The sequence below is a fragment of the Oryx dammah genome, unplaced genomic scaffold (assembly GCF_014754425.2).
Source record: "Oryx dammah isolate SB20612 unplaced genomic scaffold, SCBI_Odam_1.1 HiC_scaffold_25, whole genome shotgun sequence".
Classification (NCBI taxonomy): domain Eukaryota; kingdom Metazoa; phylum Chordata; class Mammalia; order Artiodactyla; family Bovidae; genus Oryx; species Oryx dammah.
This window is the reverse complement of record NW_024070209.1, coordinates 73,478,334-73,494,615: the sequence shown is the minus strand read 5'-3', so window position 1 is coordinate 73,494,615 and position 16,282 is coordinate 73,478,334. Positions and strand designations below refer to the sequence as shown.

Sequence of the window (16,282 nt, the reverse complement as noted above, 5' to 3'; positions counted from 1 at the left end):
CTAGAAAAAAAATCACTACTGGAAAATGAATCAATGAAACATTATAAATAACTCAAACACTAAAGAAAAGCACAAAGATGAAAGCTTAAAAGTAACCCCAAAGCCTACCACCCAGAAAAAAAAACCTTCATTAACAGACAAGAATCACTGTAGACTTCTTTTTTATATATAAATAAGATTGATAAACATCAATATTTTTTATAAAATTGGGATTATATTAATTTAAAATAAAAGAAAATTTTAATTTTCACTGCATTTAACAAAAGAAAGAAAAAGAAACTGAAGTAAACTGGGGGGAATTACTGAGTTTTAAATATAAATGTTCTTCATTATAGAAATAGCATTTCCTAAAAGATTCCTCTAAGGTTAAGAATAGAGATTATTAACAATAAATCAACAGATTACAGTTCTGTTTTTTAAGTAACATGCTTCAGACAGCATTGGTAGGACTCCCTCTGCGGACTACAAGGAAATAGCACCTACTCTCATTGTTTCTATATTACCTCCTACTTTGTTTATGATTATAATTCCCTGTCCAAGTTTATAACATGTACTTTCTATTCTGAAACCATAATTCCTACAGTTGTTTTATATTACTTGTATATTTAAATCAGACTAACCACTACTCATCTTATCGTGATTTCTTCAGTCCTAAATACTCTGCTATATTTCATCAGTTCTAAGATGCACATTTGCTTTCATTTTAACAACTGTGAATTCATAAAAGGATGTGAGAACAGCAAAACCAAACAAAATATTTAAGAGTCTGAGAGCATCTGGGGAAGATCTTATATAACAACTCCTATTAGAAAGTTCTGTCACATAGCAGCGGACAAGGGATGGAACTGAAGTTTATAAAATCAGGAAGTAACATAAATTATGTTTACAAATTGGAACTCAAAACAGAGCAGTTTACTTCAGAAACGGAGTGTTGCAGATACAGAGTGTTGATATTACCTTAAGAAAAATGGTAATTCATTACCTCAAGCCAGTGTTCTCCTAAACTGTGGCCTGAAGACCACCTGAATCATAATTATGGAATGAGAGGAAGAGTGTTTATATTATAGAGTCCTGTGCCCCACCTCAGCCCCAGTAAATCAGAATCTTACTGGATGAGGCTTGGGAATCTTCATTTTTACAGACTCTGCAAGTAGTTCTTAAGCATACTGTGATTTGAAGGATGGAGTGAGCTTCCATTGTTTTGACTGCTCAAAGAGTACCTCTCCTCCTCCTGCCATCTGTGGTTTAAATGGGTTCTTCCATCTTCTTTTTTGATGCCACTCTGCTGGCCACAGCTAACAGAGCTGAGGAAAGGCGCCTGTCACCACCTGGACAATCAAAACTTTCCCTGGGCTTTTTAAATTTGAGATTAGTTTTGGAAAGCCTGAGAAGTACTGGCAGCTGTGGAGAGGGAGCCAAAAGGTAGAGAGAGACATATTGTGAAATCCCTCCCTAGTTCCAGGGATCTCTGAGACCCAGCTATATCCCCATGATTGGATTATGTGAATTGATCAATAGCCTTTTTTTTCTCTCCTTTTTTTTTTGACTTGAGTTAGGTTTCTGTCAACCATATCCTCTTTCTCACCAAAGGAGAAAAAAAAAATTTAAACCAAAAACAGAACATAATCAACACTCCATATCTGCAAGTTCTGTATCCACAGATTCAACTGAACTTGGACCAAAAATATTCAGGAAAAAAAAAAAACCTTAAAATTTCAAAAAGCAAAATTTGAATTTGCTGCAAAGTGGCAACTATTTACATAGCATTAACACTGTATTTACATTCTATTATGTATTATAGTTATATAGAGAAGATTTAAAGTATTGAGAGAATGTGTATAGTAAGTACTACACTATCTTATATATAAAGGATTTGAACATTGGCAGGTTTTGGTATTCACAGGGGGTCCTGGAACCAATATTCCTCAGATATTGAGATGACTATAGCCTATTGAATAAACCACAGCTCTATGGCATAACATGGTAACTCTCGCTTCTTAGATAAATAAATTAGCTACTAATACGGACTCAAAACAAAACTGCCTTAAACAGGATATACTACCATATCACTGAAATCCTGTGCCCTGAAGTATAGATACCCCTCACCATTGTAGTCTACCTTCTTGAATGTTGCCCTCATACTCTAATGTTGCAAACTTCCTCTTTAGCTGTATCTTACCTAACAATAATTATTTATTGAGTATGGACTGTATACTAGCACTGTACCAGGCACTTGGAGATTATTTATTCTAATAGCCTCTTGACATGGAGCTCATAATCTAGCAGGAGACATTAAACACATACAAATAATAAGACAAGATAATTTATGCTAACACCTATGAATAGCACAGAATTTTAATACAACTGTTATTTTCAACTAAAATGAGTCCTGACCGATAAAGGGGATGTTCAGAACGTCTCATGGGAACATGTATACTTTAGAGCTTGAGGAGATTGACAGGGGGAGAGATGAGGGGAAAGCACATTTCAGGCAGATAGAATGAAGGATGGCAGTGAGAAAGAAAAGTATGATTGCACGAATTCAGTGTGCATGGAGAGTTAAGTGTGCAAAAGAATGTAATGAGAGAGAAGGGAGGGGCAGGCTGGGGTCAGAATACTGACCACTTGAATTTCCCTCTCTGGAGATGAGCTTTTACTCTTCCATGGTGTATTTCCCTCCTAATGTGACTCTGTGTCCCCAAGCTCAACCCATCTTCAATCCACCTTCAAATAAATCCCCACTGATACCTAATTTCACGCTTCCCAGATCATTTTTGCTAGATTTCAAAAGGCTATAAAAAGGTCACTAAAAGGAAGTTCTCTGATGGAAAAATTTTCACATAATATTTAAAATTCTTGGAGTAAATATTTCAAAATTCTCTAAAATCACACCTGCTAACAGGACCTGCTTACATAGAGACACATGCTTCCTGAAAAGCCACGTCTGCCAGTCAGGCTTTGTGCTGATTTGCCCATCACCAATCCCTACATCCCACTTAGAAGGCCTGGCGAACAGAACGTGCTCCATGATGAACAAATGACATGATCACCTTGTCTGTAAAGGTCTCATTCCTCTCTGTACCAGCTTATCTTCATAATTTCTATTTCAAGACAGATCAGTTTAGAGGCGTTCTGAATTTCTATGTGATTTACAAGCCCAAGGAAACAATATATGTACTCACTTTGTGACTCCATAGTCAATTCCAATTGTTGCAAGGTATTTAGACACAAATCTCTTCTCACAGTATCGCTTTATAATACAGCTCTAAAAAGGTTAAAAAAAAAAAAAAGCTTTCAATAAAGTCACTCTGGGAATCCATAAAAAATAAGCACATTTCTTCATTATGGTTTCTTCATCTACCCCTATGAGACAAAGCTTTTTCAAAAGCCGAAATTATAAAATAACTGAAACAAGTACTAAAGGTGAAGTTTTTAAAGCAAAATTATTTTAAAATTCTTTCCTTAATACCAAATATGGGTATGTTTTCAATTTAGTGCTCAATCATTGTTCTCTCTTCTTTCGAAGACCTCTCCTACTTAATAATAATACCAACATACTTTTAATAATAACACCAAAATATCTATCTCGACCTCCCTCCCCAGACCAGATCCACATCTCCAAATATCTACTAGACTAATTTCTACTTAGATATCCAACCATTCTACAAATTCCACGTGTCCAAATATGAACTAATCTTATACATAAAAACAGCAAACAGCTCATCCTGCTGACATCTGTTTCCGTTAATAATACCATTTTCCCAATTACAGAGGATTAAATTATTAAAGTCATATCTGACTCTGTTTTTCTAAATCTTCTTTTGACTGTTTCTTCGATCTTTCTCTTCGTTCTAATTCCCATTGATACCACTTTAGTTTAGGTCTTCATTATCTACTCCTGTACAACTATAGGAAATTTTTTATTGGTCTTTATGCCTCCTTTCCCTCTCAGTTTCAACCAACACTGCATACTGCTAACATTATTTCACTTCTCTAACTAAAAATCTTCAGCAGCTTCTCACTGCCAAGAGTTCAACATCCAAACTCCTCTGTCCATTATTCAAGACCCTCTATAATCTGACCCTAATCTGTCTTCTGTCTAAACTCTTCTAATATAAATCCTCCATTTCTGTCAAACTCCAGGCCTGACTTCCTGACTCTTGTCATTACTTTCCTTCCTATTTAGAATGAGCTTTCTCCCTTCTTTCCAAATCTTACTTATCCCTAAGCACTCTGGTTATAAGAGATCTTGCCTACATCTGAACTCCTCCAACATAAACTACATGTGTATATAGATGTATATATAAATATATATACAATGTTTTGTTATCATTCACTGCCTTGTTATCTTTTGCCTGTACATAATTTTATCTCTTCAGCTAGACAGTAAACTACCTGAAGGCAGGCACCGGTATTTTACTCCTTTTATCTTGTATATTCATATCTGAGCGATTAGCTCAGTACCAATGAAAAAGCGATTTAAAATGACTTGTACATTAATAGCAATCCTTAGCACTCATGAAACATAATTTACTTGACACACTGGTGATGAAGCTTATTCTGCTCACTTTCCTGATGAACCTCAATCTAAATTAAATAGGACAGCTGCTTTAAAAAGTACTTAATAAGCTCACTGGGAACCGAAGGAAAAACTTCTTTGGAATGACTACTGCTAAGAAGCTACACTTTAAAAAACACTTTATAGCTTGAAAGCACTTTTCAAATATTTTCTCTCACAATATCCTAGAAAAATAAATACAGCCTTTTTCTAAATTATTCATGAGATTAAGGGACGTGCAAGTCCTTTAACTCCAGTAGACAATTTAAACACTAGTCCTAAGTATTTAAAGAGATACAAATTTAATTAATAGTATGAATAACCAAGAAACAGGGTTTCTGGGCCTTAGGATCTTACAAGCTAAGTTAAATAACATAGAGAGAGTTTTTTGCATTCTCTATTCCTCTTAAGTAGGTTCTTAGGCACTTTTCTTTTTAAAAGCAGTTTCAATTAAAATCTTAAGGTTTGAATCTTTTTTTCTCCCTAATTTCAGTTCAGTTGCTCAGCTGTGTCCAACTCTTTGCGATACCATGGACTGCAGCACACCAGGCCTCACTGTCCATCACCAGCTCCCACAGCTTGCTTAAACTCTTGTCCATCGACTTGGTGATGCCATCCAACCAACTCATCCTCTGTTGTCCCCTTCTCCCACCTTCAATCTTTACCAGCATCAGGGTCTTTTCCAATGAGTCAGTTCTTTGCATCAGGTGGCTAAAGGATTAGAGCTTCAGCTTCATCAGTCCTCCCAATGGATATTCAGGACTGATTTCCTTCAGGATTGACTGGTTTTCTCCTTGCAGTCCAAGGGACTCTCAAGAGCTTTTAACACCACAGTTCAAAAGCATCAATTCTTTGGTGCTCAGCTTTCTTTATGGTCGAGCTCTCACATCCATATGTGTCTACTGGAAAAACCATAGCTTTGACTAGACAGACCTTTGTCAGCAAAGTAATGTCTCTGCTTTTTAACATGCTGTCTAGGCTGGTCATAGCTTTTCTTCCAAAGAGCAAGCGTCTTTTAATTTCACAGCTGCAGTCACCATCTGCAGAGATTTTGGAGCCCAAGAAAATAAAGTCTGTCACTGTTTCCATTGTTTTCCCATCTATTTAGCATGAAATGATGGGACCAGATGCCATGATCTTACTTTTTGAATGGTGAGTTTTAAACCAGCTCTTTCACTTTCATCAAGAGGCTCTTTAGTTCCTCTTCACTTTCTGCCATTAGGGTGGTGTCATCTGCATATCTGAGGTTATTGATATTTCTCCCTGCAATCTTGATTCCAGCTTGTGCTTCATCCAGCCCGACATTTTGCATGATATACTCTGCCTATAAATTAAACAAACAGGGTGACAATATACAGCCTTGACATACTCCATTCCCAATTTGGAACCAGTTTGTTGTTCCATGTCCAGTTCGGTTGCTTCTTGAACTGCATACAGATTTCTCAGGAGGCAGGTGATAGAATTATCCTAAAATTCATATGAAAGGACAGCTATCTGAGAAGAACTAATTGAAATATAAAAAACAAGAAAGGGACAGGGCAGCAGAAAGAGGTGAGAATTTGCATTGACAGGTATTAAAATATAGTTTGAAACCAACTGAGAGGGTCTTATATTGGCATAAGAATAGACAAGTAGATTAGTAGAAAAGAACAGAGAGCTCAGAAATAGATCCCATTATACATGAAAAATTTTAAAGTGACAAAAGTGATAATTACGGGTGAATTTGTGATTTAAGTATTTCAGAATAAAACAATAAAGATTTCAGAAGAAAATACACAATATATGTAGAACATCTGAAAACCTTTTCAACCAAGACAGAAAACCGAGAAACCGTTAAAAAAAAAAACAAACAGAAAAGCACAGTCAAAGCATCTTGAAAAAGAACAAAGCTGGAGGTATACCCTCTGATTTCAAGCTATAGTACAAAATGGCAGTAATCAGAACAGTAGGATATCGACAGAAAAACAGACACACAGATCAATGGAACAGAATAGACAACCGAGACACAAACCTACAGTTAGAAGGTCAATCAATGACAACGAAGCAATAATATATAATGGGAAAACACACCACTTTTAATAAGTGGTGTTGGGAAAACTAGACAGCGAAATGTAAAAGAATCAACTGAACTACTTTCTCACACCATACATAAAAACACACTACTAATCATAAGGGAAATGCAAATTAAAACTACAATGAGATACCACCTTACACTAGTAAGAATGGCTGTCATCACAAAGACAATTAATAACAAGTGTTAGGATGTGGAGAAAAGGGATCCTTGTGCAACACTGGTGGGACTGTAAACTGGTGCAGTCACAATGGAACACACTGTATGAAGGTTTGGCAAAAAAATAAATATAGGACAATCATATGATCCAGCAATTTCACTTCTGGGTACTTACCTGAAGCAAACAAAAATGCCAATTCAAAAGGATATATGAACTCTAATGTTCACTGCAGCATTATTTACAATAGCTAAGATATGGAAGCAACCTAAGTGTTCATCCATAGATGAATGGATAAAGAAGATACGGTATAAATATATATTTTATATATACGCACATAATGGACTATTACTGTTATTTTTAAAATAAATTTTAAAATTTTATTTTTTTCATTTTAAAAATGAAACCTTATCATTTGTGAAAACATGAATGAAATTTAGAGGGTATTATGCTAAGCGAAATAAGTCAAAGAAAGACAAATGCCATATGATCTCACTTATATGTGGAACTTAACAAACAAAACAGAAACAGACTCATAGATACAGAGAACAAATGGGTGGTTGCCAGAATGGGTAGGGGATGGGGAAGTGAAATAGGTAAACAGGAATAAGAGGTACAAACCTCCAGTTATAAAAGAAGTAAGCCACTAGAATGTATTATACAGCATGAAGAATATAGTCAATAATATTATTGCATAACTTCATATAAGGACAGCTGATTGCTAGACTTGTGATGATCATTTCATAATGTATGTAAATGTCAAATCACTGTGTAACATACCTGGAGCTAACATAATACTGTACATCAACTATATTTCAATTTTTAAAAAGATGGGCATAATTGAGTATATACAAATAATAATAAAAGCAATTGTATGGCAAAACACCAAGTATTAAAAGAACATAACTGGGGCAAATATTTGTAACTCATACAGCTGGCAAAAAGTTAATAACTCTAACATCCTCAAACCAGAAAAACTGGTTAAGAAAGACACATCGCCTAACAGAAAAAGGGTTTAGAATATAAACAAACTATGATGATTAACTTCTTAATGTTGAACCAAGTTTGCATTCCGGGAATAACCCCTACTTGCTAATAGTGAAACTTTTGATATGCTGCTGAATTCTATTCATGGATATTTAGGAATTATGATTTGTATGCATACATGAAAATAATATATATACTTTTCTTTATTGAGATTATATAAAGTTTTGCTATTTAAGTCACCATGACTTTATATAAATAAACTGGAGTGCTGTTCATCTTTTTCTTTGCCTTGGAATAACTTAAGTAACTGAAATTATATGTTATTTAAAGCTTAAATAAAACTTTTCATGAAGCCATCTGATCCTGATACCTTTTTGGATAGTAAATCTTTTAACTGCTTTTTCCAAATTTTTGTATGAACCGTCACTTGGGTGTTCTACTTCCTTTTGAGTCGATTTTGGTAATTTATATTTTGCTAAGAAATTCTCCATTTTCTCTGTATTTTGAAATATGTTCCCACAGAACTGAATATATGCAGTATTCTTTAATCTTTCTTTTAATTTCATCCAGAATGTGATTTTCAGTACTAATCTTGTAATTTTTTGCTTTCTCTATTTTTCTTAAAATAAATTTTAGGCATTTTTCTTTTTCATTAATCTTTCCAGGGAATTCTTTCTCTCATATTTGGTGCCCTTTTTCTTCTGTCTTAAGTTTAAGTTCCTTTATTTTTGAAAATTCAGTCATACCATACCATGATGTTCATACTTTTAAGGTGTACAATTCAGTGGTTCCAAGCATATTCACAAAGTTGTACAACTACTAAATTCTTTTAGTTTTTAATGTCTCCTTTTTAGAAATGAGTTAGATAGTTCATTTTCCTTTCAGGATTGCTTTCAATTTGCCCTGAAGATTTTGGCATGGATTCTCTCCTTTATTGGTTTCTAGTTATTTTGTCATTTGCTTTGATTTGTCCTTTGAGCCAAGGGTTATATTCTAGGACATGTCTTTTTAACCTAAAATTATTTATCTGTATATCTTCCTACATTTTCTAAATTCTTTAAAATGAGTATGTTTTACTTTTATAACTAAGGCAAACATTTTTTAATTACACTTAAATATTTCATCTATAAAAAAATTATTTTTGAGAAAGGCATTCAGAAGGAAGCCACTCTACGACCAAACAGTAAATAGTTGTAACAAAAGTATTAGTAAATGCCCCTACTTTCCCAGTTTAACTGTTTTTGTTGTAAACTGAATTTCCTTATACATTTGGTTTATTTCTGGACTCCAGTCTGTTTCACTAATGTCTCTGTATTTACTTTCCAGTATCAATAGGAAAAGCTTAGTAACTTTAAAATATATTTTAATATCTGGTAGTGTTAGTTTCCTCTCATTTCTTCTCCTCAATTTTCTTGGTTAGTCTCACATTTAATTTTTCATAAGGATTTTTAGTACCTTTTATTATGTTCTGAAGAAAAAAACTACTGATGTTTTAACTATAATTGAGTGACATTTGTAGATTATTTTAAAGAACTGATATCTCCAAAATATTGAGTGATCCTAATTAAGAGAACACATACCTTTCCACTTATCTAAGTAACTGCATGTCTCTATAGAAATGTTTCTTTATAATAGGTCCTAGGACCTACTTACATCTTCTGAAGTTTAAGCCTAGGCACTTTATTTTGGTCATTATTGTAAATTAAAACAGTTTTTCAATTATATAGTCCAAAAATTATAATTCTGATACAGTAAAGCTGTAAGTTTTTATATATTAATTTTGTCTTATTGTTTCTAATAGGTTTTCAGTTAATTCTCTTTGGATTTTCAGATAAACAATCATATCATCAACATATAATGGCAATTCTGCTTTCTCCTTTTCAGCATTTCGTACATTATTTCTTTCTCCCTAACTGCACTGGTTAATAAATCTAGAACTGTATTACACGAACATGGTTGACACTGGACATTTTAAGCTATTTCTAAAGTTGAATCATTAAGCATGGCAAAATTTTAAAAGTGAGCATGCTCACTTAGCCAGTTTAGTATTTAGTATATGACCTTCTAGAGGTCTTTCTTTTCTTTTCAATGCCTGGCACATAGTTTACATTCAGTAATCATCGACTTTCAGCTATGTTACTACATACAAATACACAGATCTATAAACAATACAAAATAATACTAAATGGAAAGAAAAGACACTAATAAACATTTACTGAGCATCAACTACGTGCAGGTCTTTGGCATAAACACTCCCATTAACAGCTCTCTGGGCATGTAGATCCTACTAGGAATTGATTTTGACCGCAAATAATGATTGGAAAGGGGGGCTTCCCGGTTGCTCAGTGGTAAAAGTATCTGCCGGCAATGCAGGAGATGCGGGTTCGATCCCTGGGTTAGGAAGATCCCTTGGAAAGGGAAATTGAGGGAAATACTCAGTCTAGTATGCTTGCCTTGGAAATCCCAAGGACAGAGGAGCCTGGCGGGCTACAGTCCATGGGGTCGCAAAAGTCTTGGCGACTAAACAATGATGGAAAGAACACTGCAATGGGAGTGTGAAGACCCAGGTTCTAATTCTGTCTCAGTCACTGATTTGATGACCTTGGAAGGTTCTTAACTAACAGCTTCCACTCATCCTGAAGAAGAGACTATTTGGATGAAGAAGAGGCGGTCTTAGAATTCACGTGGGGATAAAGACCTCCGTTCACCTCTTGCCCTCCCTACCCCCAATACTACGGGAGAGTTTAGAGCTGATAGCCAGTAGAAGCACCATAGGAAAAGACAGTGGATCTAAGACTTCTTTGCGATAATGCATGTCGTGACACTGTCAGAGATAAACACAAAACAAAACAGTGCAAGTTCCTTGACATCCACTGCACCTCCCTGTGAAACACTTCAGCATCAGTTACGCTCTCTTACAAATGAAATGTAGATTCTGGGTTCCACATCTACAGAGCAAATTTTACAAATCCCCATCCTCACACACAGCCCAGTAAGTTATCAGCTCCCAAGGTCTGCTGGGGTAACTAAACTTTTATTCTCCACCTCAAAGTCCTGTACGGGTCACCCAGAACGCAGATATGTTATCCAAGCAGACGATCTGACATGAGGACCTAGGCCTCCTCTCTCTTTGGGATGTGGTCAACGGTTAGAGGCCACTCGAGACACCTTCTTAGGTGTCGGAGGGGGGCAACCCAAAGGTCAAAAAGGTCAGGAGAGTTTTTCCTCGTGGAGCCGTATCCCTCCGGAGACCCAGGCCTGCTCAGGGGCGGGGAGGAGGCCGGGCGACCAGGCTGTTGAGTGGCCGCCCTCCCAGCCAATCGGCACGTCGCTCCGCCGCGCTGTGGGCCCGCCCCTCCCAGCGCGGTACTCACTTTTCCCACTTCGGCGTTGCCCATGGAGATGACTTTGATGCGCAGGGACTTGCCAGGCTCCTTCCGCTTCGGCATGCTGGCCTCCATGGCCCTCGCTCTCTCGGGGCCAGCAGCCTCGGTCTCTGCTTGTTCACCACACTGGCCCGTCCCTCAGGCTTCCTCGTCCAATGGCGGGACCGTTGCTCTCGTCACCGCCCCGGCTCCGCGGCTCGCCATCCCCGCCGCTGCCTGGCAGCGGGCGCTGGCGGTTGGGGGGGTAGGGAACTGGGGGAGGGAGAAGAGAGTCTCGCGATGCTAGCAAGGGGCCGCGTGACGTCATCACCAGGCCCCAGAGATGAGGCTGCTCCCTAGGGTCGCGCGATCTGGCCCGGCAGCGTCCCTAGGCAGGAAGGCGGCCTCGCGGGAGGTGGCTGAGTTTTACGCTTCATGGAGCATGCGACCTTGTGGCCAGGGTGGGGTTCAGGACCTAGAAATTTGTTAGGTTCGCAGCCGAGTGGTAGAAATTTATTGACTGTTCAAGGCAGATTTTCAGGCTGGAAGTAGCTGAAATTACGGATTAGTTCAAGGTCCATCGGTGCGGATATGCCAAGTAGACCACGGTCCGTTTTGGTGTACTTTTTGTGGAGTCTTCAGTACCCATGGGCGCATCCACTGACCCCCTCTTCCAATATTATGTTTCCCTTGGGGTCCCTATTATGTACTTCTAGCCTGCAGGTGGAACGTTCAGATTAGACCTTTTTTACACTTTCACTTCTGTCAAGGTGTGTGTGATTGTAGCTGTGAGCTCAGTTTATCTCGTTACCCTGCTACTCATCCACATTTACCCCCATCTTGTTCTCACCTTTAGCTGAAAATATAACAAGAAAATAATTCTGAGATAACCACTTTTCTCATTCCAAGCGATGAGACGGAAAGCATCTTCTAGAATAGAAAACAGTTTGAGCAACTGTCTCTTTTTGGGGTCAATATATTTAGCTACAGAAGATGAATAGAACTTGACAAACGTTTGTTTAGTGCCCTGAAAAAGAATGGCTGCCAATTTCCCACTAAATTATGAGGGGGAAGGTAGCATTGCTTCTGTTCTCACATAGCTATAAACGTTTTAAATACATTACAGGAAGATAGTGACTAAAGGCTCGAAGTTTTTTATTTTAAGTTAGATTTTTCAAGCATTTTAATGTTAAAATTTAATTTTGAAACAAATGCTTATTAAGAAAAAAAAGCTTATTTTGGATTGTTTCCATAGTAAACAAGTAATGTAACTTAGTTCGGTGAAGTTTCTAAAATTCCTTGCAATTATGAAATATAAGTCCTGATTAGAATTTTGATAGTTTAAAGCTGAAAAGAATTGGATTTATACTGATTTTTCCAGACCTCCATGAATATTTTCCATTTTCATGCTGATCTCTCAGTATTATTTGATAAATCAATAAACATCTGTTTCTTTTATTTCCTCTTTTTTAATTTATTTTTTTTATTGGAGGAAAATTGCTTTACAATGTTGTGTTGGTTTCTGCCATACTGACCCTGTAATAGAACTGATATTGTGGAAGTATAATTGCAAAATGTCAAATCTTCAACTATTAAAGACATTAGGTATAATATTGTTGAGCATGAGAGCAGTGAAATGTGCTAAAGATGAAAATTTATTATCATTTTTTCATATTGATGTTTTCAAGGTTTGAATATGTATAGCCATATTGTTTACTAGTTGTGTTAAATTAGTTTAAAACGAAAAGCAAGAAAGTTAGCTTTCTTTTGCAGTCTAAGATAAAAAGAGCAAAGAGAAGTATGTTAACTGTGTATGGAGCTGGAAGATATAGTATGGGGATTAGAAATGTGAGCTCCGGAGTCAGCCCTGTTAATCCTTAATGTTGGCATGACATGGGTGTGTAGTGGCAGTCAGGGCTGCCCATGAAGTATATGGTAATCTCCAATAAACAACAGTGGTATGCTTTCGTTTAGTCATATTTTTTATGTTTTATCTGTTATGAAAGATTCTACATTTTTTAAATTAATTAACTTTTATTTTTGTTTGCACTGGGTCTTCATTGCTGTGTGGAGGCTCTCTCTAGTTGTGGAGAGCAGGGGCTAGTCTCTAGATGTGCGGGCCTCTCGTTGCAGTGGCCTCCCTTGTTGCAGAGCACAGGCTCCAGGCACTCCAGCTTCAGTAAATGTGGCACACAGGCTCAGCAGTTACAGTTCAAGGACCCTAGCGCATGGGCTCAGTAGTTGTGGCACACAGGCTTAGTTGCCCTTCAGCATGTGGAGTCTTCTGGACCAAGTATCTAGCCAGTGTCCCCTGTATTGGCAGGCAGATTCTTATCCACTGGACCACCAGGGAAGTCCAGATTCTATGTATTTATTCTTTAAAATAAACTATGAAGTATGTCAGACATACTTAAAAATATGAATGATTAATGTATATCTGTGTAGTGTCCACCACTTACCTTAGGAAATAAAACATCTGCGATATTGTATGCACTCTTCCCCAAATGTACATCCCTCTTCCCACACTACAAAACATTACAACTATTTGAATTGGCGCTTCTAATTTCCAGGCATTTAAATATTGTTTTACTATATATGTATATACACCCTGAAATATAGTATTGTATTGCATCTTTTAGAAATCTTTATTTTGAAAGAATTTCAAGAGTAGTAGTGGGGAAAAAAATCTTGTAAACCCTTTATCCAGATTCCTTGTTAATATTTTGCTCATTTCCTATATCAGTTGTGCTCACTATGTATGCACAAATATACACACAATTTGTCTAAATCATTTGACAGTAGTTTGCAGATGTCTTTCTTTATTCATAAACACTTTGATGTGCATTTCCTAAATAACAAGGACGTTCTCTTACATAGCAACAGCATATTTATCAACTGGAGGAAACGTAACATTAATACAAAACTATCATCTAATCCTGTGCTTCCCAAACTGTGCACTGGGTGCCCCACAGCACCACGGTGAATTCATAGAGGGTATCTGTGTGATATTTTATTAATACGTTCTGAACTTTCAAGGCAAGCAAAAGTGCTCACTTGAGGTTATGCACAGCTTTAACATTAGATGGCGCCATATTTCTTAGAAATGTCATATACTTGGGAAGCTGGGTTTTTTTCAGTGTTTGTGATAAAAAGTACAGTGCAAAAATCAACGAGAACAGGAAATGAGGGTGGTCTTACCCAAACTGATTCCAGGATTTGAGAAGTTGTGCAGTGCACAATAGCTGCATAAATCCCATTAGTAAATAACTGTGGTTATTTAAGAATGAAATAAAAATGCATTTTTCTTTCAGTTTATGTGTAATATTTTTTTCAAATGGCAACTAAATTGTTAGAGCATAAATATTTAATAAGTTGTTTGGAACTAGGTTTTTTTTTTTTTTTTGGCCAAGGAACACCATGAAAAAATTACTGAGACACTGAGGGCACCTTGAACCAAGAACATGTGGGAAATTTTGATCAAACTCAACAATCCTTATTCAGATTTTACCATTTACTCTAATAGTATTCTCTGTAACCATGTTCTTTACCCCTGGTCTGGAGCCTAATCCAGTATCATTTAGTTGTCATATATCTTCAGTCTTTTTTAAATCTGAATTCATTTTTAGAATATCCCTCAATTTATGTTTGGTGTATTCTTGTGATTAGATTCAGTTGTTTTTAAGATAGGGAAATTATTCTCCCTGGGCCAGACCTCAGGTTGTTAAAGTGAAAGTCGCTCAGTTGTGTCTGACTCTTTGTGATCCCATGGACTATACAGTCCATGGAATTCTCCAGGCCAGAATACTGGAGTGAGTAACCTTTCCCTTCTCCAGGGAATCTTCCCAACCCAGGGATCAAACCCAGGTCTCTCACATTGCAGGCGGATTCTTTATCGGCTGAGCCACAAGAGAAGCCCTTGTTAAGGGAAGGTTGCTAACGAAAGTTCTTAAATGGGACGAGCTTCTTTCTGGTGAGAAGTATTCAGAGAGGAAAAAGATTCAGTGTGAGGGAGGTTCTCCGTTGCTGGCTTTGAAGATGGAAGGGGCCACATAACAAAGACCTTAGTGGACTCTCAGAGCTGAGAGGGAATCCCTACAGCTAGCAAGAAAACGGGCACCTCAATCCTACCACCTCAAGTAAATGAATTCTGCCAAAAACCTGCATAAGATGCGAAGGAACTCTAGAGTTGCAGGTGAGGACACAGCTATCTGTCTCCCTGATTGCAGCCTTGTGAGATTTCTGATCCAGAGAACAAGTTACTCCTTGCCGGCATTTCTGACCTACAGAACTGTGAGATATTAAATGTTTGAAGCTGTTGTTATATAACAACAGAAAACTAATACACATACTGAATAATTTTCTATTAGATTCAGTTTATTGAGAAGCTCTCTTTCTAGTTTGGCAGTGAAAGTCTCTATAGACCAAGTCTCCCGCTGATAACTATAAACTCTGAAAGAAGTGCAGAACAATGACCTGGGGATTCAGAAGGGTAATATAATAATCAGGCAGATGATGGAGAGGAGTAAAAAAACCTAGAGAAGCATCTGGCATGGAATGAGTTTCTCCTGAGCAATACAAGGACCTGGGAAGGTACTCTGACTAGCCCCTTCTGTCTTACGTGTGAGTTCCAAGATTTTAGTTCTGAGCATGCACTGCACTCTATCAGAGGACAGACAGCTACAGCCTCATCCTACTATCATCCATAGGACTGTGTGACTGAAACAATATTTCCTATCACATAGGGTATATGTGTAAGATTTACCATTCTGATCATTTTAAAGTGTACAGTTCAGTGGCATGAAGTGCATTCACATTGTAGGCAACCATTACTACAATCCACCTCCCGATCTTTTTCATCTTTCCAAACTGAGATTCTGTCCCCATTAAACATCAGTTTCCCCTCCTCTTTCCTGCTACTCCTGGCAACCACAATTCTTCTGTCTCTATGCATTTGGCTACTCTTGGCACCTCATTTGAGTGGAATCGCACAGTATTTGTCCTTTTCTGACTGGCTTATTTCACTTAGCATAATGTCTTCAAGGTTCCTATATAATATTCTTATAATGGGACTGACATTTCTCCCCTTGAGAGGTGTTGCGGGGGATGTCTACGTCTTCTTTCTCTTGAATCTCGGTGGCTTTATG

At 37.2% G+C, this 16,282-nt stretch overlaps 1 protein-coding gene across 1 annotated transcript in view; it reads right to left on the bottom strand.

Moving 5' to 3' along the window:
- DNAJC27 (DnaJ heat shock protein family (Hsp40) member C27) overlaps positions 1 to 11,414 on the bottom strand; it is a 37,513-nt gene extending 26,099 nt beyond the window's left edge. Inside the window, exons 1-2 of the mRNA XM_040224512.1 lie at positions 11,148 to 11,414; positions 3,183 to 3,265 (exon numbers count right to left, since the gene is read on the bottom strand). Coding sequence (XP_040080446.1) covers positions 3,183 to 3,265; positions 11,148 to 11,234 — 170 coding nt within the window. The 5' untranslated portion in view covers positions 11,235 to 11,414. The remainder of the gene's footprint in view (positions 1 to 3,182; positions 3,266 to 11,147) is intronic.
- Positions 11,415 to 16,282: the final 4,868 nt, after the last annotated feature.